The sequence below is a fragment of the Pan paniscus genome, chromosome 1 (genome assembly GCF_029289425.2).
Source record: "Pan paniscus chromosome 1, NHGRI_mPanPan1-v2.0_pri, whole genome shotgun sequence".
NCBI lineage: Eukaryota > Metazoa > Chordata > Mammalia > Primates > Hominidae > Pan > Pan paniscus.
In genome coordinates, this window is record NC_073249.2 from 226952823 (window position 1) to 226974005 (window position 21183).

General features: G+C 56.6%; 1 protein-coding gene across 11 annotated transcripts; it reads left to right on the forward strand.

Moving 5' to 3' along the window:
* The first annotated feature begins 288 nt into the window (after positions 1-288).
* UBE2J2 (ubiquitin conjugating enzyme E2 J2) lies at positions 289-20338 on the forward strand. Of its 11 annotated transcripts, none has more exons than XM_055099642.2 (8): positions 442-1414; positions 5679-5784; positions 6264-6394; positions 10833-10873; positions 16977-17079; positions 17157-17295; positions 18162-18242; positions 18799-20338. In XM_055099642.2, the coding sequence occupies exons 3-8, from the start codon at positions 6264-6266 to the stop codon at positions 19081-19083; spliced, it is 780 nt and encodes a 259-aa protein (XP_054955617.1). In that variant the 5' UTR covers positions 442-1414; positions 5679-5784; the 3' UTR covers positions 19084-20338. The 11 variants fall into 11 exon arrangements, with proteins under 11 accessions (XP_003809542.1, XP_008959958.1, XP_063458579.1 ...); XM_055099651.2 differs by having other exon boundaries at positions 683-890; XM_003809494.5 differs by lacking the exon at positions 5679-5784 and having other exon boundaries at positions 289-601.
* Positions 20339-21183: the final 845 nt, after the last annotated feature.

A 21183-nucleotide genomic window follows, 5' to 3' on the forward strand; every position in this document is an offset into this window, starting at 1 on the left:
CCCAACCCTCCACCGAGCCTCCAGGGGCCCGGGCCGCTCCATGCCCGGGCCGCGCCGCGCCTCCCCTAAGGGCCGGGTGGGGCGTGGGAGCGGAGGACAAGGCGGAAGCCGGGAGGCGGGAGGGTCGGGGTTCTTTCTCCACCGGGGTCGCCCTCAGCCGGGCCTGCCGCCCTGGGCCGTGGCACATGGGGAGGGAAGCGCGCGACTTCGGGGTCTGGGGCTCTCGCGCCCACTAACGGTGCCCGGAGCCGCCCGCCAGTGCGCAAGCGCCGCCCCGCCCCCTGCCCCATCCCCCACACCGGGGTCGACGGCGACAGAGAGTCGTGGGGGCGGTCCGCCAGTCTGCCTAGAGCGGCCCGCCCTCCCCCTCCCTCCCCACCGCCCCGGACCGCGCACCGGAAGCAGAAGCTAGGCTGGTTCCGCCCCGCGAGCGGCCATCTTGGAGGCTGAGGCGGCGGCGGCCCTGCGGCGGGTTCGGTGGGCCCAATCCCGGGGCGGTGCGGCTGTTTCGGGCGCGGGCCCCGCTTTTCCGCACCCTGCTCCGGCCTCGACTACGGCGAGCCTGAGCGCGGCGGCGGCCCACGCGCAGCGACAGGGAGAGGTGAGCGCGCTCGCAGGCCTGCGCCGGGTCCTCGGGCCCGCTCGTCCCCCCTGCCGGAGCCGGCCACAGCGGCGGCCCGGGGCTGCGGGGGACCCTGCGCGACGCTTCTCCGTTCGCGCCCGCCGCCCGCGGGGCCCCGGCCCGAGCCTGCCTGCGCGGAACCCGAGGTCGGTTACGGCGGGCTCCCGGAGCTCCGGGTCAGGGTCATGTCGGGGACTTGACCACTCGGCCGGGTCTCCCGTCAGCTGGGACACTTGCAGCTGCCCCAGGACGGGCAGCCTCGATCCTGGTTCGTCAGTGGATCACGGGAGTCTGTGTCGGGGGAGGGCTGCCGTCGAGCCCGCCGTCGCCTCGCCCCTGAACTGTTAGACTCCAGACTGCCCCGTAAACCCCGAGAGAAACGAGCGTGCCCGGGACTGTGCTTAGGGCCAGCGTTTCTGGGAAACCCGGGCGGTGACAGTGGGAGACCACCGCCGGCCGGCGAGTGAGACACGAGCCCGGAACAAGTCTCTAAGCGGCGCCGGGCCTCGCCATCCACACCTGCCAATTCCCTGCATCCTTTCAGCCCCTGGCCAGGTGTCACCTCCTGGCGTCCTTTTCAGTGCCTGCCACTTAGTGCGTGTGTATTTAACTCAAGTCCGGTTGCCATCCTCTTGCCAGACCCAGATAGGAAGCGGCTGAAAGGTCGGGCCTCAGCCCGGTGGGAGGTGGGCAGCGAAGAGTGTACAGCGGGCTTGGCTGGGGCAGGTCGGTGGCCCCGCGCCCTGCTCCAGGGCAACCAGACTGTGTAATCTGGCTTCCGAAGAAAGGATCGTGAGTATCTCGCTTAGTCTAGCACCTGAGCCTAGGGCGTGGTTGGGTCTGGGTGCCCGGAACTTGCAGTCCGTCATCTGCACGGCCTGGCACCGCTGACCTCCTTAGCAGTTCCACTCTCGGCAGGGATGTGCGTGAGTGACAGGCAGGTGAGCCAGGCAGGTAGGTGCGTGCTTGAGTGACAGGCAGGTAGGTGCGTGCGTGAGTGACAGGCGGGTGAGCCAGGCAGGTAGGTGCGTGGATGAGTGACAGGCAGGTGACCCAGGCAGGTGCATGTGTGAGTCGCAGGTGAGTGTCCCACTTCCATCGGCCCGGGCTTCCGTCCAGCCTCCGGAGCAGTCTGGTGGAGAAGGCAGAGACTTCTGTGGCAGTCCTGGACCTGGGTGTGCCACGCGCCTGGCCGATGGGTCAGGCCAAGGTTTCCTGCCACGTCCCCTAAGCAGGAAAGAGCTGTCCAGACAAAGAGGGACGGGTGAGGGACGCTGGGCAGCCACTGCCTCAGCACCTGGGCACAGCTGCCCTCGGTGATTCACGCTGCTTTAATGCAGTTTCTGTGTGTGAACATTTTTTTTTTCCTGTGCCTTTTTGTTTTAAAATCGCCAACTCTTTCTCTCAGCAGGATGATATGCTTGGTGTCCTTTGTCTGTGGGGATGTTTGAAGGGAACCCGAGGCACATATGCTTCAAACTCTGTTCTCACAGTTTGCTTCCTTTGTGGAATTTTTTTTTTGATTCAGGGTCTCTGTTGGCCCAGCTAGAGTGCAGTGACATGATCTCAGTTCACTACAACCTCCGGCTCCTGAGTTCAAGTAATTCTCCCACCTCAGCCTCCAGAGTAGCTGGGATTGCAGGTGCCCACCACCACACCCGGCTAATTTTTTTTTTTTTTTTTTTTTTGAGACGGAGTTTCGCTCTTGTTGCCCAGGCTGGAGTGCAATGGCTTGATCTTGGCTCACCACAGCCTCCACCTCCTGGATTCAAGTGATTCTCCTGCCTCAGTCACCCGAGTAGCTGGGATTACAGGCACATGCCACCACGCCTGATTAATTTTGTATTTTTAGTAGAGACGGGGTTTTACCATGTTGATCAGGCTGGTCTCGAACCCCCGATCTCAGGTAATCTCCCTGCCTGGGCCTCCCAAAGTGTTGGGATTACAGGTGTGAGCCACCACACCCAGCCCCTTTGTGAATTTTTGTTTTCCTTGTCCTTCCTGCTGTCATATTGGGATGAGAAGAATTGGGGGAAATAGCCCCCTGGCCTCCTGGGGGACGTGAGAATGCTGTTCTGTGTGAAGCTCAGGAAGAGTGGCTGTGGAAAGCAGTTGAATCGTGAACATGATTTTAAAAGCCTCTCCAAGCAGGTATGGGAGAGAAGCTTGTTTGTGACTCACTGGATGGAATCTATTTTATTTTTGCGCGGCTGTCCATGAACTTTCGTTAAACCTGCGGCCTGGCCACTTAGCTAAGCCCAGACCCACCTGCACTTGAATTGTCCAGTGAATTATTTTGTATATGGCAGAGTGTTAGCTTCAGGGTGAGTGTCGAAAGGACAGCCTGTGTGGCGGTGCTGCTTGGGGTCATCACTGTGGCCATCACCAGGTGTTGGCCTGAGGGGAGATCCCTGGCCCATTGGCTTCTTTAGCCAGGAGCTGGGGATGCCACTGTGTGGAAGCACTTCCTTCCCAGGCAGGAGTGTAACCCCATCCCTGGTGGGGGCCCTCCTGGGGAGGCACTCCTTAGGCAGAGGAACCCGCCCTTGCCTCTGCTGGGGCCCAGAAGGGCCCTGCGTTGTGTGTGGGGTCACATGGAGGCCAGTGATGTGTGACAGAGTGGGAGGCATTTGGCAGGGAAATCAGGGAGGCCTCTGAAGGCAGTGGCTCTGGCTATGCCCGAAAGGGCCTGGGGAGTTTCCAGTACAGTCTAGGCTGGGAAGCAGCTGTGAGAAGGAGTGTGTCGGTCAGGAGTCTGGAGTGGGACCCGGGCCGTGCTGGGTCTTGGGAGCTGGGAACGAGGAGGGCTGGCTGGGGCTGCCTCTGTCAAGGGGCTGGCAGGCAAGAGGATGTGTTGATGTTTATTTGCTTGGCTGTGGAGTATCCTGAAGGGTGGATGGGGGAGTGGGTGATCGGAACAGTATGTTGACTTATGCGTACAAGAGGGCCTTGAAATAGGAAGAGACTAGAAGCTCAGACCTTCTGGACCCACGGGGGGAGTTGGGAGGCTCCTGTGGTGTTGATGGGAGAAGTGATGACATTTTGCGTTAGAGAAGATAATGAGAGTGGGAAGGCTGTGGTGAACAAGGAATGCAAGAGTCAGGGACCCCAGAACAAGAAGCAGGGTTGGGGGTGGTGCTGAGGCCACACATTTGGGAGCACGCTGTGGGTGCCCTGGCTGAGCTCTGCACTCCAGGCCCTGGGTGTGTGGGGTGAGCAGCCAAGCCCTGGCCATTGACATCCTCAGGTTGGGAGCAGACACTAAACAGGCTGCTGGTGGTGGTTCTCTGAGGAGGAATAAACCGGTTAGAGAGGCCAAGTCTGTAGATCTCTTGCAGGTGGAGACTGAAAGGAGGTGGAATGTGTGGCTGTCTACAGGTGTATGAGTTGGTTCTCATGCTGCTATAAAGATGTACCCGAGACTCAGTAATTTATAAAGAAAAGGGGTTTAATGGACTCACAGTTCCGTGTGGCCAGGGAGGCCTCAGGAAACTTACAATCATGGCGGAAGGGGAAGAGGCATGTCTCACATGGCAGCAGGCTAGAGAGAGCGGGCAAGAGCAGGGAACACTGCCTTATAAACCATCAGATCTCCTGAGAACTCGCTTTCACTGGAACGGCTTGGGGAAACCGCTCCCATGATCCAGTCACCTCCCACAAGGTCCCTCCCTCAACATGGGGGATTATGGGGATTACAAGTCAATATAAGATTTGGGTGGGGACATAGCCAAAGCATATCAGCAAGGAAACTGGTTAGAGTAGACTTCTGGTTTGTGGGAACTGGGAGGTCAGGATGGAGATCACTGGTCACTGTCCGTTATCGATGGCCACTGATGTCCACAGACGTTATTAAAGCGTGTGGCCATGGCTGGGCGCGGGGACTCACGCCTGTAATCCCAGCACTTTGGGAGGCCGAGGTGGGCAGATTACCTGAGGTCAGGAGTTCGAGACCAGCCTGACCAACATGGTGAAACCCCGTCTCTACTAAAAATACAAAAAAAATTTGCTTGGCATGGTGGCAGGCACCTGTAATCCCAGCTACTTGAGTGGCTGAGGCAGGAGAATCACTTGAACCCAGGAGGCAGAGGTTGCAGTGAGCGGAGATCACGCCACTGCACTCCAACCTGGGCAACGAACAGTGAGATTCTATCTCAAAAAAAAAAAAAAAAAAAAGGTTTGAGTTGGAGCTAGTCTGATGCAGCAGGGAGCCCTGTTTTCATCAGCACCCCTCTCCCCAGTCTCAGGTGTGGCTGAGGGGCCTTGGGGTCCCTGATCCAGCCTCCTCTCTTGCATGATGATCACCACCCCTTTCCCCAGTCTCGGGTGTGGCTGAGGGGCCTTGGGGTCCCTGATCCAGCCTCCTCTCTTGCATGATGATCACCACCCCTCTCCCCAGTCTCGGGTGTGGCTGAGGGGCCTTGGGGTCCCTGATCCAGCCTCCTCTCTTGCATGATGATCACCACCCCTCTCCCCAGTCTCGGGTGTGGCTGAGGGGCCTTGGGGTCCCTGATCCAGCCTCCTCTCTTGCATGATGGTGCCTCGCGCCCCATGCTCGGCCTTCAGTGCTGTCTTGAACGTCCCAATGGAGCCACCAGAGTGACTTTCCTAACAGAAGATATGATCTGCCTTGAGGCTTGGACCCCAAACCCCTGTGGGGCCCGGGTTGCCGTGGCTCCTGCCTGTGATTCCAGCACTTCCAGAGGCTGAGGCCTGAGAATCAGTTGATGCCAGGAGTTTGAGACCACCTTGGGCAACATAGTGAGATCCCAGCTCTACAAAAAATAAAAAATTAGCTAGGCGTGGTGGCATGCGTCTGTAGTCTCAGCTACTCAGGAGGCTGAGGTGGGAGGATTGCTTGAGCCGAGGTGGTCAAGGCCACAGTGACTCCAGCCTGGGCGACAGAGCAAGACCCTGTCTCACGAAAAATAAGTAAATAAACCCTTATGCCCTGGCCCTGCCTCCCTGGCCAGTCTTATCCCTGCCCTCACTGTGCTTGGGCCCTTGCACACTGCACTTTCTCAGGTGTGGCCTGTTCACCTGTGGCCCCTTCTACCAGGAAGACAGCTGCTCTGCCCAGTGAGTGCCTTGGAGTCTCCAGAGTCCTCGTCCCTCCAGCCGCAGAGGCTCCCCCGTTCTGCGGCTCGTTTTGCTTGTGGCCAGTGGTAAATGTTGGGCAGCGGGCTTCCGGGTGTGGTGAAGGGGCTGGCGGTGGTGCCTGCCCACTTCCATGGTGTGGATTCTCCATCAGTGCGGGGTCCTTGAGCTGAGTTGGAAGGTGCGAGTAGCTGCCCTCAGGAGCTGGTCTGAGGCTGTGGCCTTAATACCCCCTCAGGCCCTGTAAATGTATCCCTGCGTGAGTTTTTGGAGGACAGGAATGAGGCTTTGGGTTTCTCCTTGTCTTTGTACCTGAGCTGTACGTCGTGTCAATGAAGGTGGTGGCGGGACAGACGGGAAGAGAGAAGCTGCAGGGCCTCTGGGTGTCTGGGCGGGTGGCAAGTGAGGGTGACCTGTGAGCTGTGACTCTGGGTGACTGGGCCCTGAATGAATGGTGGGCTGCAGAAGCGGGAGTGGGGCTGCGCTGGGGGAGAGAGCTGTGGCCGGCGTTGCTTCTCGTCGTCAGTGTAGACGTTGCTTTTAACAGATGAGCAGCTCCAGCAATAAGAGGGCTCCGACCACAGCAACCCAGAGGCTGAAGCAGGACTACCTTCGCATTAAGAAAGACCCGGTGCCTTACATCTGTGCCGAGCCCCTCCCTTCGAATATTCTCGAGTGGTAAGGCTCCGCGCCACTGATCACCCTGCACTGACTGTCGCTGCCGCGCAGGCCTCTGCCGGCCCCTGCTGGGTGAGCCTGGTGCCCCAGTCATGGCATTGGCAAGGTGCTCCTGCACCCTCCCCCGGGGTGAGTGGGTGCCCAGGGGCCTGTGGACACTCTCTGGTCTTTTCCCAATGGACGCATGCCGGGGACATCACAGAGCCGTGCTTGACTCAGGCTGGGGCTGGAGAGAATCTCCGGTGTGGGGCCCTTGAGGGGGGCGGGGTCCAGGTTGACTCAGGTTGGGGCTGGAGAGAATCTCTGGTGTGGGGTCCTTAGGGGAGGGGTCCAGGTATGCAGGGTTCACAGCTGTTGCTGGTGTGCACTCCAGGCACTTAGAGGAGAAACTGCCTTTCTAGACTCTGCTCTTTGCTTCTGGATATGGGAATTAGCCTGTTTTGGCTTGGAGTATTTGACAGGACTAGGGTCCGACACTCCTGTCCCTGGCACTGGCTTGGGCCAGGTGCCCCGACCCTCAGGCTGACAACGAGAGGACCTGTGCCTCATAAGCATTCACCTCATGGTGACTCTCCCCCTTGCTGAAGTATAGAGTGTGAGAGTGCATACTGCTCTGTCAAAACACTGCCATTACAGGTCTGCTAGTAATTTGGTAAGAAATAAAGTGTGAGAGGCCGGGCATGGCGGCTCACACCTGTAATCCCAGCACTTTGGGAGGCTCAGGCGGGCGGATCACCTGAGGTCAGGAGTTCGAGACCAGCCTGGTCAACATGGTGAAACCCTGTCTCTACTAAAAATACAAAAATTAGCTGGGCATGATGGCGCACACCTGTAGTCCCAGCTACTCGGGAAGCCGAGGCAGGAGAATCGCTTGAACCTGGGAGGCGGAGCTTGCAGTGAGCTGAGATCACACCACTGCACTCCAACCTGGGCAACAAGAGCGAAACTCTGTCTCAAAATAAAATAAAATAAAATAAAATGTGAGGATGTTTTATATTTTGATCTTTAAAAAAAAATTTACTTATTATTATTTTTTGAGACAGAGTCTTGCACTGTCACCCAGACTGGAGTGCAGTGGCACAATCTTGGCTCACTGCAAGCTCTGCCTGCTGGGTTCATGCCATTCTCTGGCCTCAGTTTCCCAAGTAGCTGGGACTACAGGCACCTGCCACCATGCCCGGCTAATTTTTTGTTTTTGTATTTTTAGTAGAGACGGGGTTTCACTGTGTTAGCCAGTATGGTCTTGATCTCCTGACCTCGTGATCCGCCCGCCTTGGCCTCCCGGAGTGCTGGGATTACAGGCGTGAGCCACCACGCCCGGCCTTATTTATTTTTTTGAGACAGAGTCTTGCTCTGTCGCCCAGGCTGGAGTGCAATGGCGTGATCTCGGCTCACTGTGACCTCCGCCTCCCTGGTTCAAGCAATTCTCCTGCCTTAGAGATGGGGTTTCACCATATTGGTCAGGCTGGTCTCGAACTCCTTATCTCAGGTGATCTGCCTGCCTCAGCCTCCCAAAGTGCTGGGATTACAGGCTTGAGCCACCATGCCTGGCCTAATTTTTTTTAATTCCAGAGAAAAGATATTTCAGTGAGTTGAAAGGAAGTGTGTTTCGGCTTGGTCAGGGGTCCACCTTCTCTGGCTCACAGAGGAGGCCCAGCCCAGGCAGGCGGAGGATACCCAGGGTGAGGCGGAGCCCCTTGGCCACCAGAGTGCTCTCTGCCCCCAGTGTTGAAAATCAGATGTGGCCCCAGGACATCGCTGGCAGGTGAGAGGGACAAGTTCCACGGTAGCCGCCTCCTCCCTGGTTGCAAGGACGTCTTCATTGTGTGGGGAAATCCCTCCCCACAAATCTGTGGGTCAGGCGTCCCCAAGTCCCGGTGCAGGTTCGATGATTCACAAAGAATACTCACCATTAAAATTACGGAGAGAAGGCCAGGCACAGTGGCTCATGCCTGTAATCCCAGCACTTTGGGAGGCCGAGGTGGGTGGATCACAAGGTCAGGAGATTGAGACCAGCCTGGCCAACATGGTGGAACCCTGTCTCTACTGAAAATACAGAAATTAGCCCGGCATGGTGGCGCACGCCTGTAATCTCAGCTACTTGCTACTTGGGAGGGTGAGGCAGGAGAATCGCTTGAACCCGGGAAGCGGAGGTTGCAGTGAGCTGAGATCGCACCACTGTACTCCAGCCTGGCGACAGAGTGAGACTCCACCACACACACACACACACACACACTGGAGAGAAAACACACACACACACACACACACGAGAGAAAACTGCAGTCAGCCAGCGGAAGAGGCATGTGGGGCAAAGTCTCTGTGCTCCATTCCCAGCAGCAGGCTTGGGTTTGGACGGCATGTGTGGAATGTTGAGCAGAGAAACTCATTGGAAACTAAAACATATTAGGGGAAGGCCCAGGGACTTTATGGGGCTGGTCCTAGGCACCCTCTGCCTGGCACCTGCCAAAATACCAAAATACCAAAATACCAGACTTCCAGGAGAGCAGGGGCTCAGCGTAGCCCATGTTGCCTGTACTGTTGAGGCATTAAGGACAGCAGCGTCAGTGCGAGAGCCCCTGGCAGGTCCTCGGCAGGTGTCTCTCCCTTCCCTGAGAGAAGACTGCTTTCCCAGAAAAGGCCTGTGGGGTGCGCTATGGGCCATGTGGATCCCATCTTCTCTCAGCCGCCCCAAGGCTGCTGGGCTCTGTCTCAGGAAGAGGATGACTTCTTCATTTCTTCCCAGTTTTCGCAGGTTGGGCACAGTAACAACGTAAGGCCACATTCCTGGGTGCATCGCGTGCTGAGCTCAGAGCCACTGGGTTCCTGGGTCAATGACACGTGATAATGGCATTTTTTGAGTAAAACATATCAGCTGGCTCTGCTGATACATCATCCCATTAGTAGTTTCTTTTGAGTACTATTTCTGTCACTCAGGCTGGAGTGCAGCGGTGTGATCTCGGCTCACTGCAACCTCCGTCTTCCAGGTTCAAGCGATTCTCCTGCCTCAGCCTCCTGAGTAGCTGGGATTACAGCTGTGCGCCACCATGGCTGGCTAATTTTTGTATTTTTAATAGAGACAGGGTTTCACCGTGTTGCCCAGGCTGGTGTTGAACTCCTGACCTCAGGCAATCCACCTGCCTCAGCCTCCCAAAGTGCTGGGATTACAGGTGTGAGCCACCGCACCCGGCCTAATTTTTGTATTTTTAGTAGAGACGGAGTTTCACCATGTTGACCAGGCTGGTCTCGAATTCCTGACTTCAGGTGATCTACCCACCTTGGCCTCCCAGAGTGCTGGGATCACGGGCATGAGCCACCGAGCCCAGCCCCCATTAGTTTTAAAGTGATGGCACACATGTCCTGGGGCAGAGCAAGGGGAAAGATGATGGCCGGTGTTGGCCGGTGTTGGCAGTTGAAGCCGTGTCTGGTTTCTGGCATTTCTAGCTGGTTTTACTTTCTTCTCTGTGCTCTTCTGTTTCGTTTGGGAATCTGTAAAGCCCAGACACTTCTTTATGTAAAGCAGAAGCCTTATTTATTTGTGTGGAGGAGTGTTTAGTCGATTTGCTGCTGCCTCTGGTCTGAGGGTGAGCTCTGTGTGGGGACTGTGGCTTTGGACACAATCACGGCAGTTCCTGTTCCTTCTGCTCCAGGACAGCTGCTCAAGTCACTTATGGTTTTTCCAGGAGCACGAGAAAGGGCTGGGGGCACCGAGCCGGCCCCGCATCACTAGCTGTGTTCTGTTTAGCCTGCGTGTGTGATATCAAAAAACACATTATATATAAGTACATTTAAGAATATACATTTCAAAGTACATCGTTTTTTCTTTGGAGATAGGGTCTCACTCTGTTGCCCAAATGGGATGTGGTGGCACAATCATAGCTCACTGCAGCCTTAAACTCCTGGGCTCAAGTGATCCTCCCGCCTCAGCCTCCTGAGTAGGCGGGCTGCAGGCATGCACTACCACACCCGGCTAACTTTTTTTTTTTTTTTTTTTTTTAATTAAGGTGGGGTCTTGCTATGTTGCCTAGGCTGGTGTCAAACTCCTGGGCTCAAGCGATCTTCCACCGTGCCCTCCCAAAGTGCTGGGATTACAGTCTTCAAGTACATCTTAGTAATGTACTGTGAAATTAAAATTTATTTAAGATTTCAGTTATTATTAAGATTAGCTTCGTGCATGTTATATTGTCGAAACAAAGGTACTTTATGGTAAACTTATAAAGTATAGTCTCTAAGATCCTGTTACAAGAGACTAAAAGCACCCACGGTAGAAGAGACGGGGGTTTTGAAGCCGTGTGGCTGTGTGACATTTCACCTTCATTTGTTCACTGCCTGAATGTGAATGTAATTTTGGCTGGGTTCTATAAACCCCAGGCTTGGAATGATTCAGATTTTGGAGAATTTGCTGTCCTCAAATCCCAAGTAATTTTCTTCTCTCCCTTAGGCACTATGTCGTCCGAGGCCCAGAGATGACCCCTTATGAAGGTAAGGATTCTGTGCTTAGGAGAAGAACACCAGGCGGTTTTTATATTCTCCGTCAGCCTTGCCTGTTCAACATCTTTTATTTGCAAACAGCAGCCTTTCTACTTTGGATGTGCGCTAGTTAAATTGGCTTAGTTGGAACTCCTCCTCGTCTGCTTCTCCACACGCTGGAAGTGTTTGCTCCGCTGATGTGTCTCAGCCTGCTGGGCCGCCTGTAGCGTCTGTGTTCACCAGCCTCTGACACCATAGGGCCATAGCTGAGAAAACCAGACCGGGGTAAACACTGAAGCTGGCCTGTTCTACTATTTCTTAAGACCCAGTGCATATCATCAAAGGAAAGGCACATATATTCAGTTATTCAGTGTGCCTTCTGTGCTGGGTGCCCCCAGGGTTTCGCAATCCCCAGGACGGTCTCTGAGCTAAGTGCAAGTACCCCTGTGTGGTGGCACCTGGGGCTTCGGGAGGCTGCAGGACCTGTCCAGCACCTCAGCCCTTCATCGACTACCAAGGCTGATCCAGCAGCCTGACCCCTCCAGGTCAGCAGACACCACCTAGAGACCTAGTGTCATTTATAGAGTAGATGCTGGAGCTGTCAGCAAGTTTCTGGGGCCTTTGGCGGAGGCTGGCGCCAGCCTCGATCTGGTCCAGGTCAGTAGTCAGTGTGCCCGTGAATACTGTCCCACCGGCAAGCACAAGGCAGAGCAGGGCCAGGTCAGCAGTTGCTGTCCAGCCACAGGGCCCCGGCTTCAGGTGGCTGGAGCAGCAGGCTCTGTTTGCCTGTGTGTGGAGGCTTTGGATGAGATTTCACTAGAGGAGAGTGCTGCTGCTAGAAGAAGGTTTGCAACCCCTGCTTTGGACTGTTGGGTGGGTTGTGGGTGGGTAAGAATGAAAAAGGCTCTCCTGAAGGCATTTTGGCCGAGTTAACACAGCCACACCTGTGGACTCTCCTTTGGCCCAGGAATCCCAGTTCTGGATCATCTGCAACTAGGGCAGCCAGAGTGCAGGAGTACATCTGTAGGGTGGGCCCTCCATCATCGTGTCATTGCCCATGACCAGCGTTGGGGATGCCAGCAGGCCGTGGTGAGATAAGGCCCGGGAGCAGGTGTCCAGGGCGTGTTAAAGTACTTGTTACGATGCGTGTGTGTGCCTTCAGCTGATCTGAAGAATATATACCACCGAGTGAGTAGTGGTCGGCCGGGCGCGGTGGCTCACGCCTGTAATTCCAGCACTTCGGGAGGCTGAGGTGGGCGGATCATCTGAGGTCAGGAGTTTGAGACCAGCCTGACCAACATGGAGAAACCCCATCTCTACTAAAAATACAAAATTAGCCGGGTGTGGTAGTGCATGCCTATAATCCCAGCTACTCGGGAGGCTGAGGCAGGAGAATCACTTGAACCCGGGAGGCGGAGGTTGCAGTGAGCCGAGGTCGTGCCGTTGCATTCCAGCCTGGGTGACAAGAGTGAAACTCGTCAGGAGATCCAGACCATCTTTGCTAATATGGTGAAACCTTGTCTCTACTAAAAAAATACAAAAAATTAGCTGGGCGTGGTGGTGGGCCCCTGTAGTCCCAGCTACTCGGGAGGCTGAGGCAGGAGAATCGCTTGAACCCAGGAGGCGGAGCTTGCAGTGAGCCGAGATCGCTGCACTCCACCCTGGGTGACAAGATCAAAACTCCATCTCAAAAAAAAAAAAAAAAACCCAAAATGGGTGGTGGTCTTTGACAAGCAAAATTATGCCAGCTTTACATTTTTTTTGTTTGTTTTGTGGTTTTAGTTTTTTAAAAATAAATAGTGAATATTAATTCTGTATCCACACCCCGTCTCCCTCAACTTCACCAGCCAGGTCAGTTGCTGGTGGAGATGAGCTGCTCCCCCGACAGGGCTGGACACAGTTGGGAGAAGAGGGGTAGCCCCTGGGTGTGGTGCGGCCGTTGCCGGCCCCAACCCTGTCACTTGTGCTTTTATCTTGGTCCCCTCCCATCGCTTCTGTTGTTCCCCACAACCGTGTGTGGCTCTGTGCTGGTCCTGGGTCTCAGGAAAGCCTCCCTTCAGAGAGAGAATGTGTGTTCCTACTGCCCCTCCCTTTTCCCTCTATGGCACTGCTGCTCCCGTCCCCGCGGCCCTCCCCCTCACTGGGGGATGCCTTTTGCTCTCTGCAGCCCTGCCCTCTGCTCTCCTTCAGAGTCTCCAGGGAACTCCTCTGAATTGCCACTTGCCGAGGGGCTGTTCTCAGTCCTCAGTTTCTTAGCCTCTGGTATCTGATGCTGCTGACGACGGCTTCCTTCCTGACTTTGGGATTTCTGACCCCTCTTCCTGCCTGTGCATTAGCTGCGTCCCCTCCGTGCACTGGGTTCCGTGGCTGTTCTGCCCCTGGTGCTGCCCAGGCGTGCCCACTCTGACAGTTCAGAGCTGGCTTCCTACAAATGTTGCTAAATCATTCCCCTTGAGTGAATCTGTAGATTTCACACAGTCCTAACAAAATCTCAGTTTTTTATACTACACAAGCTACATGCAAAGGCAAAGGACCTAGAATAGTTAAAACAATTTTTCTAAAGAATGAAGTGGAGTCTGTGGTTTCAAGACTTACCCCAGTGATGAGGGTCAGGCAGTGGTAGAGGAGGGACAGGCCATGGGGCAGAGTAGCCAGCTAGGCCTTTGCCTCAGGCTTTTCAGCAGATGGCCTGGGGTGTGGGGATGTTCAAGCTGCCAGGGACCCACTTCAGGACAAGTGGGTGCTTCCTGATTTTCATCTGGTGCTGTGAACGTCTGTGTGTGTGTGGCTCTTGGTGCCTTTGTCTTGGGTTTCTCTGGCGGGTGACAAGCAGTGGGATAGCCGTCTGGGGCTTCCCGATAGGTGTGCGCGCAGTGAGGCAGCAGGGCGCCCGTCTCCCATCCCGACAGGTGTGCGCGCGCAGTGAGGCAGCAGGGTGTCCATCTCCCAGCACCCTCTGCGCTCAACTGGCCGTTTCCTGCCGTGTAAGTCACTCTTGCCCATTAGCACCGAGCTAAACGTCGTTCCAGCCTCGCTTGGGCTGTTCCCGCTTCCTCTTTTAAGCAAGCCTGTTTCTTTCACTCACTTTCCGGTTTGGCCTTTCCTTATGATCTCTTGTGTCTTCTGGGTGTCATTCCTGGGCTTCGCCTCTCCCTGGTGGATGTGGCCGCACGCCAGGATGGGTGACAGTGGCACTTGCTCATGCCGTCCCTCCACTGTTGACTCCACCCCAGTTCCTGCGTGTCCTCGAATGCCAGCCCTGAGCAGAGTGCAGAGAGGAAGCTGCAGCGTCCCCCTGCTTGGCCATGTGTGTCTTCAGGGGAGGCAGACAGTGAGGCCATGTTTTCATTTAGGATCTATGGGAGGGAGAGCAGCCCCTAGTGATCAAGAGAGAGACACAAGGGAAACATGTGCGGGAGGCCACACATGCAGGGAGGCCAGGGAAAGTGGAGAGAGACTGGAACCCCCAGGCCGACCCTTTATTGGGTCCAGGGAATTCTGCACACAGGTTTCCCTTGGGGAGTTTTAACTGGTGGGTTTAATACAAGCGGGCACGAGCCCCGTGGGGCCATGCTGTGACTGTGGGGGACTCCGTGGTGTGGCTGCACAGTCCATGTGGGGCATGGGGTCCGTGGGGACATGGTGGGTGGTCACCAGGGGACAGTGCGTAGGGCGGGCGTCTGGGTGGATCAGCTCGAGGAAGGGGGATGTGAACTGAAAATTGTTGCGGGCGGCAGCCCCGCTTCTGGTCAGAGAAAGTCCAGCCTAGATTCAGAGTGGATGCCGAGGCGGCCTAAGATGATGAGCGTTCCTGCAAGATGTGAAGCACTCGAGGGGCAGGGGTGCTGCATCCTACACAGGGTGGGTCTAGAGCAGAAGAGCCCGCGGCGATTTGGGGACTCGCGTTGGGGCAGGGCTGTGCACAGGGAGCCCGAGGGAGGACAGAGGCCAGTGCTCCTCAAACCTGATGGCATGCACACGCATACACACGCACGCACGTGTCCTGATGGCACGCACACACATGCCCACGCCCATGCGTCCTGATGGCACGCACGTGCACACGCGTCCTGATGGCATGCACATACACATGCACACACACGTGTCCTGATGGCATGCAGACACGCACACACATGCGTCCTGATGGCATACACACACACATGCACACAAGTGCGTCCTGATGGCATGCACACACTCAGACACGCACACACGCGTCCTGATGGCATGCACACACACGCACATACATGCGTCCTGATGGCATGCACACACACATGCACGTGCGTCCTGATGGCATGCACACACTCAGACACGCACACACGCGTCCTGATGGCATGCACACACGCACACACGTGCGTCCTGATGGCATGCACACACACATGCACACACGTGCGTCCTGATGGCATGCACACACACATGCACACACGTGCGTCCTGATGGCATGCACACACATGTCATGCATGCAGGTGTGGCCAGGGAGTCCTGGCTTATGCACTTGTGGTCCTCTGGTTGGGGTTGGCCCCAAGCTCTGAATTTCCAACCAACTCCAGGTGCAGCCTGGGCAGCCAGTGTGTGGGCCTCGGGCTGGGGCGGGGCTGCCGTGAGGCAGCTCATAGAGGGTCTGGGAGCAGGGCCAGGGGAGGCCACACAGGGTGTGCGGCTCTAGATTGATTTGAAGGTGGGGCCAACAGGATTTGCTCATGGAGTGGGTGTGATACCAGGAGGATGGAGTTGCCAAGTTGCCATTTGGTGGAAGTGGCTGGATTTCTGTCCTGGATGGGGGCGTCTGGGTGCTGTGCTGTGGACGGTCAGTGTAGTGGCCTGGAGTGTGCACAGGGCCCGTGGGTGCAGGGTGGGGGAAGTGGCTGAGCAGCCATTGCAGGGCTCTTGATGGGAGGCCGTGAAACTAGGGCGACCCCAGGAGGATGCCAGGACTGAGAGGAGAGCACCCTGTGCTTGGGTGGGCGAAGAGGGGCTGGCTGGAGTGGGAAGAGGGGGTGGGGAGTGGAGGAGCTAGACCAGGGTGGGGCTTTGGAGAGGCGGAGCCAGGAGTGGCCCCTTATAAGGCTATGCCGTTGGGTGGTCAGAAACCAGTGGGACGGCTGGGCGAGGTGGCTCACGCCTGTAGTCCCAGCACCTTGGGAGGCCGAGGCGGGCGGATCATGAGGTCAGGAGATAGAGACCATCCTGGCTAACACGGTGAAACCCCGTCTCTACTAAAATTAAAAAAAAATTAGCCGGGTGTGGTGGCGCGCGCCTATAGTCCCAACTACTCAGGAGGCTGAGGCAGAATAATCACTTGAACCTGGGAGGCAGAGGTTGCAGTGAGCCAGGATCGCGCCACTGCACTCCAGCCTGGGCGACAGAGCAAGATTCTGTCTCAAAAAAAAACAAAAAAAACAAAAAAAAGTGGGAACGTGTGGGTGACCCTGAGGTCGATCTTCAGGTCAGGTTTGGTAGAGCAGGGAGAAAGCCTGGTCAGGTGGATTTGAGAGCTTGGGAGGGTAGGACGTGTGAAGAGCCATGAATGAGGCCCGAATCCAGGGGATCAGGTCAGGGCAGGGGGCATTTGGCAGAACTTGGAGGGGTGTGTGGTGGAGAATGGTGTGTTTGAGGTGCGTTTTGCTGGCCTTTGGGTGCAGTTGGGTCGGGGAAGCGAACGGTGCTGGAGAGTCGCTGGGTCTGGACCCGAGTCCTGAGAGGGGCGGCCTCAGCTGGGCCTGGAGCTCCTGCTGTGCTGGGGGTGTTGCAAGGAGGCCCTGCATGCCTCTTCCGACCCCTCTGCTCCTGGTGGGGGTGTGTGTGGACACTCCAGGGAGAGGGGTGTGCAGTAGCTGTGGTTGTCTCGAGCTCCCGGGGCAGTGGGGGTCTGGGTCCAGTCGGGTGGTGAGTACAGGTGGGGTGGGGAGGGGCATTGGGTCTGGGTGGTCATGACAGTGGGTGGGAGTGGAGAGCAAGGTCAGTGGGGGACTGAGCCTGGGAGCCGGCTGGGGACGGAGAGGGCAATGAGGACCCGGGAGCTGAGCTGAGCGGGGGGGTGGCATGGGGGGATGGGGACGAGGTCTCCAGGAGCCCCTGCTGTGGCGGACGACAAGGCTCTTTCTGTTTTGTTTCCATGTAGGTGGCTATTATCATGGAAAACTAATTTTTCCCAGAGAATTTCCTTTCAAACCTCCCAGTATCTATATGATCACTCCCAACGGGAGGTTTAAGTGCAACACCAGGTAAGGTGCCTGGAGGGGCCGCGGAGGCTTTCTGGCTGCGGTGGGGAGTGTGCACTGACGGGGCCCCCGTTTCGCAGGCTGTGTCTTTCTATCACGGATTTCCACCCGGACACGTGGAACCCGGCCTGGTCTGTCTCCACCATCCTGACTGGGCTCCTGAGCTTCATGGTGGAGAAGGGCCCCACCCTGGGCAGTATAGAGACGTCGGACTTCACGGTGAGTTTTAGAGCCTCTCCCTGGTGGGCCGTCAGCCTTGTGTCTGGGGGGCTGTTCTCTGTTCCTGAGTTGCAGCTGCCTTTTTTTTTTTTTTTTTTTTTTTTTTTGAGACGGAGTCTCGCTGTGTCTCCAGGCTGGAGTGCAGTGGCGCAATCTCAGCTCACTGCAAGCTCCGCCCCCCGGGGTTCACGCCATTCTCCTGTCTCAGCCTCCTGAGTAGCTGGGACTACAGGCGCCCACCACCACGCCCGGCTAATTTTTTTTTTGTATTTTTAGTAGAGACGGGGTTTCACCGTGTTAACCAGGATGTCTTGATTTCCTGACCTCGTGATCCGCCCTCCTGGGCCTCCCAAAGTGCTGGGATTACAGGCGTGAGCCACCGAGCCCGGCCGCAGCTGCCTTTCTTCTCAGTAGGCGGGGCTGGGTGGAGTTCCCACCTTGTCCCAGGCACTGTCGTGGAGACTGCTTTGCTCTGTGGCCTCGTGTTCCCCGCTGCCTCTCGGTCTTGCTTTTATCCACATCCAGCCTCATCCACACCCGCCAGGGGCTCCTCCTTGGGATCTTGGGGTGGGCCAAGGCAGTACCAGTTGCACAGACGGCCCGGGCCTCTTCAGCGGGGAGCACGGTCCTTGGGTGGCTTGTTTTTCTCTGTCTTTAATAGGAATCAAGTGTGATATCATGAATTGATGGTGGGAAGATTAAGAAGCCTTTGTAAGACTATAAGTTAGTTTGCTGTGAAGAGTGTGCTTATTAAATGCTTTCTGCAACACGAAGACTGCAGCCCTTGACTTTGAAATCATCTGTTTTTAGAATCTTGAAAGAATTGAAATTAGTTTTCTGGCTGATTCCCTTCCCTTCCTTCCTAGAAAAGACAACTGGCAGTGCAGAGTTTAGCATTTAATTTGAAAGATAAAGTCTTTTGTGAATTATTTCCTGAAGTCGTGGAGGTAAGAAAGACGGAAGTGGGTTTCGCCTTCCCCTGCGTTAAAACACTTGAGTTTCACCTCTTTCCAAAGAGTAAAATCTGTGTCCTGAAGCTGCAGACCTCCCCAGGGGATGGCTCCTCTCCCCCAGGAGCCCCGAGGCAGGGGAGGCAGAAAGCCTGGGCTCTGGGGGGTGGCCTGCGGACAGCTGTGCTGGTGGGCCGGGGGCTGGGCCTGTCCCACGGGGGCGTGGAGCTCGTGGTTCTGAGCACCCAGCTGGGTGGTGTCTGGGGATAGCTGGGAGGCACAGCGGCTGCCATGTGGGACTGGGACTGGAGTGCTCCCTGGTCTTGGCCTCTGTGGCTCAGCCTTGCTCTGGTCTGCCTGAGTGCAGGGGCCAAGGGGCACAGGGCCAGTGAGGCCGGCCACGCTCGGGCCCTCACCTGTGAGATGGGGTCGGAATTTGACACAGCCTAGGGCTTGGTTCTTGGTGGTGGACCCTGGACTCCTGAGAACAGGAGTGCTGGTCCTGAAGGCGCTGGTTGGAGACCAGCTGCTTTTCTCGCTGTTTTTCTCTTAGGAGATTAAACAAAAACAGAAAGCACAAGACGAACTCAGTAGCAGACCCCAGACTCTCCCCTTGCCAGACGTGGTTCCAGACGGGGAGACGCACCTCGTCCAGAACGGGATTCAGCTTCTCAACGGGCATGCGCCGGGGGCCGTCCCAAACCTCGCAGGGCTCCAGCAGGCCAACCGGCACCACGGACTCCTGGGTGGCGCCCTGGCGAACTTGTTTGTGATAGTTGGGTTTGCAGCCTTTGCTTACACGGTCAAGTACGTGCTGAGGAGCATCGCGCAGGAGTGAGGCCCAGGCGCCACTGAGGGCACCGCGCACCAGAGCGTCACCTCGGCAGGCTGGACACACTGCCCAGCACAGGCAGACCCACCAGGCTCCTAGGTTTAGCTTTTAAAAACCTGAAAGGGGAAGCAAAAACCAAAATGTGTGACTGGGCTTTGGAGGAGACTGGAGCCTCAGCCCTGTCCCGGCCACGGGCCGCTGGGGCTGGTGTGGGTGGGCCTTGTGTGCTGGATTTGTAGCTTATCTTCCGTGTTGTCTTTGGACCTGTTTTAGTAAACCCATTTTTCATTTTATTAGATGTGGTCACTTAGAAATGCAAACTTGCTGCCGACCGCGGGCTGCTCCTGCGTTCTCGGAGCTCCCGGCTCCTCAGCGGGTGGGAACCTCGGGGCCCAGGGGTGGAGCTGGCGTCCGCGGGTGCTGGTCTGGCCTGGCCGTGTGGTGATGAGGCTTAGCGGGGCCAGTGATGGCCGTGGCTCAGGATCCATAAGCCGGGGTTTGGTCTCAGCATTTACAAATGTGTTTACAGTCAGAATGAAACACATTCCTTCTAGAAAGTGCTTGGGGGTTTTTGCTGCCCTGGAAGCCAGGAGCCTGCTCACTCCAACCACAAGTCGCCCTTGACTGCGGCGGCCGCGAGCGGGGCGGGGGCTGCCGGTGCCCTCCGCAGGCCAGGCCTCCTGGGCGCCCCTCGGTGCTGCAGGCTGGGGGGCCTTGGGTACCTGCAGAGCCTTTTCTCTGAATTCCTTATGTCCGGTGGCCCAGAAGCCCGTCCTCCTATGCTGGTGGAAGGCGGAGGACCGGAGTCCCTGCAGAAGGCCCCGTGCCCTCGGGGGCCTCCCTCACATCCCGTGCCCCCTGCGCTGGCCTTCACAGTAGGTAATGGCTCTGGCCCGGGTGTTCGCTGTCCACGGAACATGGCAGAGGGGCACCCTGGCCCGGAAAGACGCCAGAGCCAGCAGGGGCTGTTTCGGGCCGCGTGGCTCCCCGGGTCGCGGCCGTCTCCCCTCTTCTGCGTCTGTTCCGTGACTTCGCCTGGGTAGGATGTACCGCAGGTGCATCGCGTCGAGGTGGGGCACGGCCGCCGGCAAGAAACCCACCCTGTCCGGAGGCGGGCGTGAGACAAGCCCAGCCCGCACGCGCTCATCTTTCTTCGTTTTTTGATCAGTTTATTCAGAATTGCTCTATAATTTACCAATTGTATGTATTTAACCTATTCTTGTGGAAAAAAAAGGTCTTTCATTATATCTTTATTTCTGAATTTCATGCTGCTTGTGTCTGTGTGGGCCGGGACGTGTGTCCATCTCTGTGCTCAGGGCTGGGGTGGCCCGTGACCAGGGGGTCACACCTGCTGGCCTGGGGTGGTGTGGCAGCTGCAGGGCAGGTGGGTCCCCACAGGGAATCGCGTCGCTGGAGCCATGGTGTAGAGCCCTCTGCAGGGCTCTCTCCCCATCCCGTACTGGATGCCAACCCTGCCCTGATCTCCGCTTCTGTGACCGCCAGCATCACTTCCAAAGCCCGGTGTCTCCCGAGGCTCATGGGAGGGGAATGCTAACGAATAGAGTGTTTACTCAACACACTACTGCTGGGTGCAGTGGCTGCTGCCTATAATCCCAGCACTTTGGGAGGCTGAGGGGTGGATCTCTTGAACCCAGCCTGGGCAATGTAGTGAGACCCCATCTCACAAAAAATACAAAACACTACCTTGTGTGGTGATGTGCACCTTTGGTCCCAGCTACTCAGGAGGCTGAGGTGGGAGGATTGCCTGAGCCCAGCAGGTGGAGGCTACAGTGAGCCATGATGGAGCCACCGCAATCCAGCCTGGGCAGCGAAGCCAGACCCTGTCTCAAATGTCATCTAGATGTGAAATCTCAACTTTGTTTTTTTGTTTTTTGGAGACAGAGTCTTGCTCTGTTGTTGCCCAGTGTGGAGTGCAATGGTGCTATCATGGCTCCCTGTAACTGCAGGGTCCAGCCCTACTGGGCCTGTGGGTTCTTCTCGTGTACGGAGAGATGTGAGATCATAGAAATAAAGACACAAGACAGGGATAGAAGAAAAGACAGCTGGGCCCGGGGGACCACTACCACCTAGATGTGGAGGCCGGTA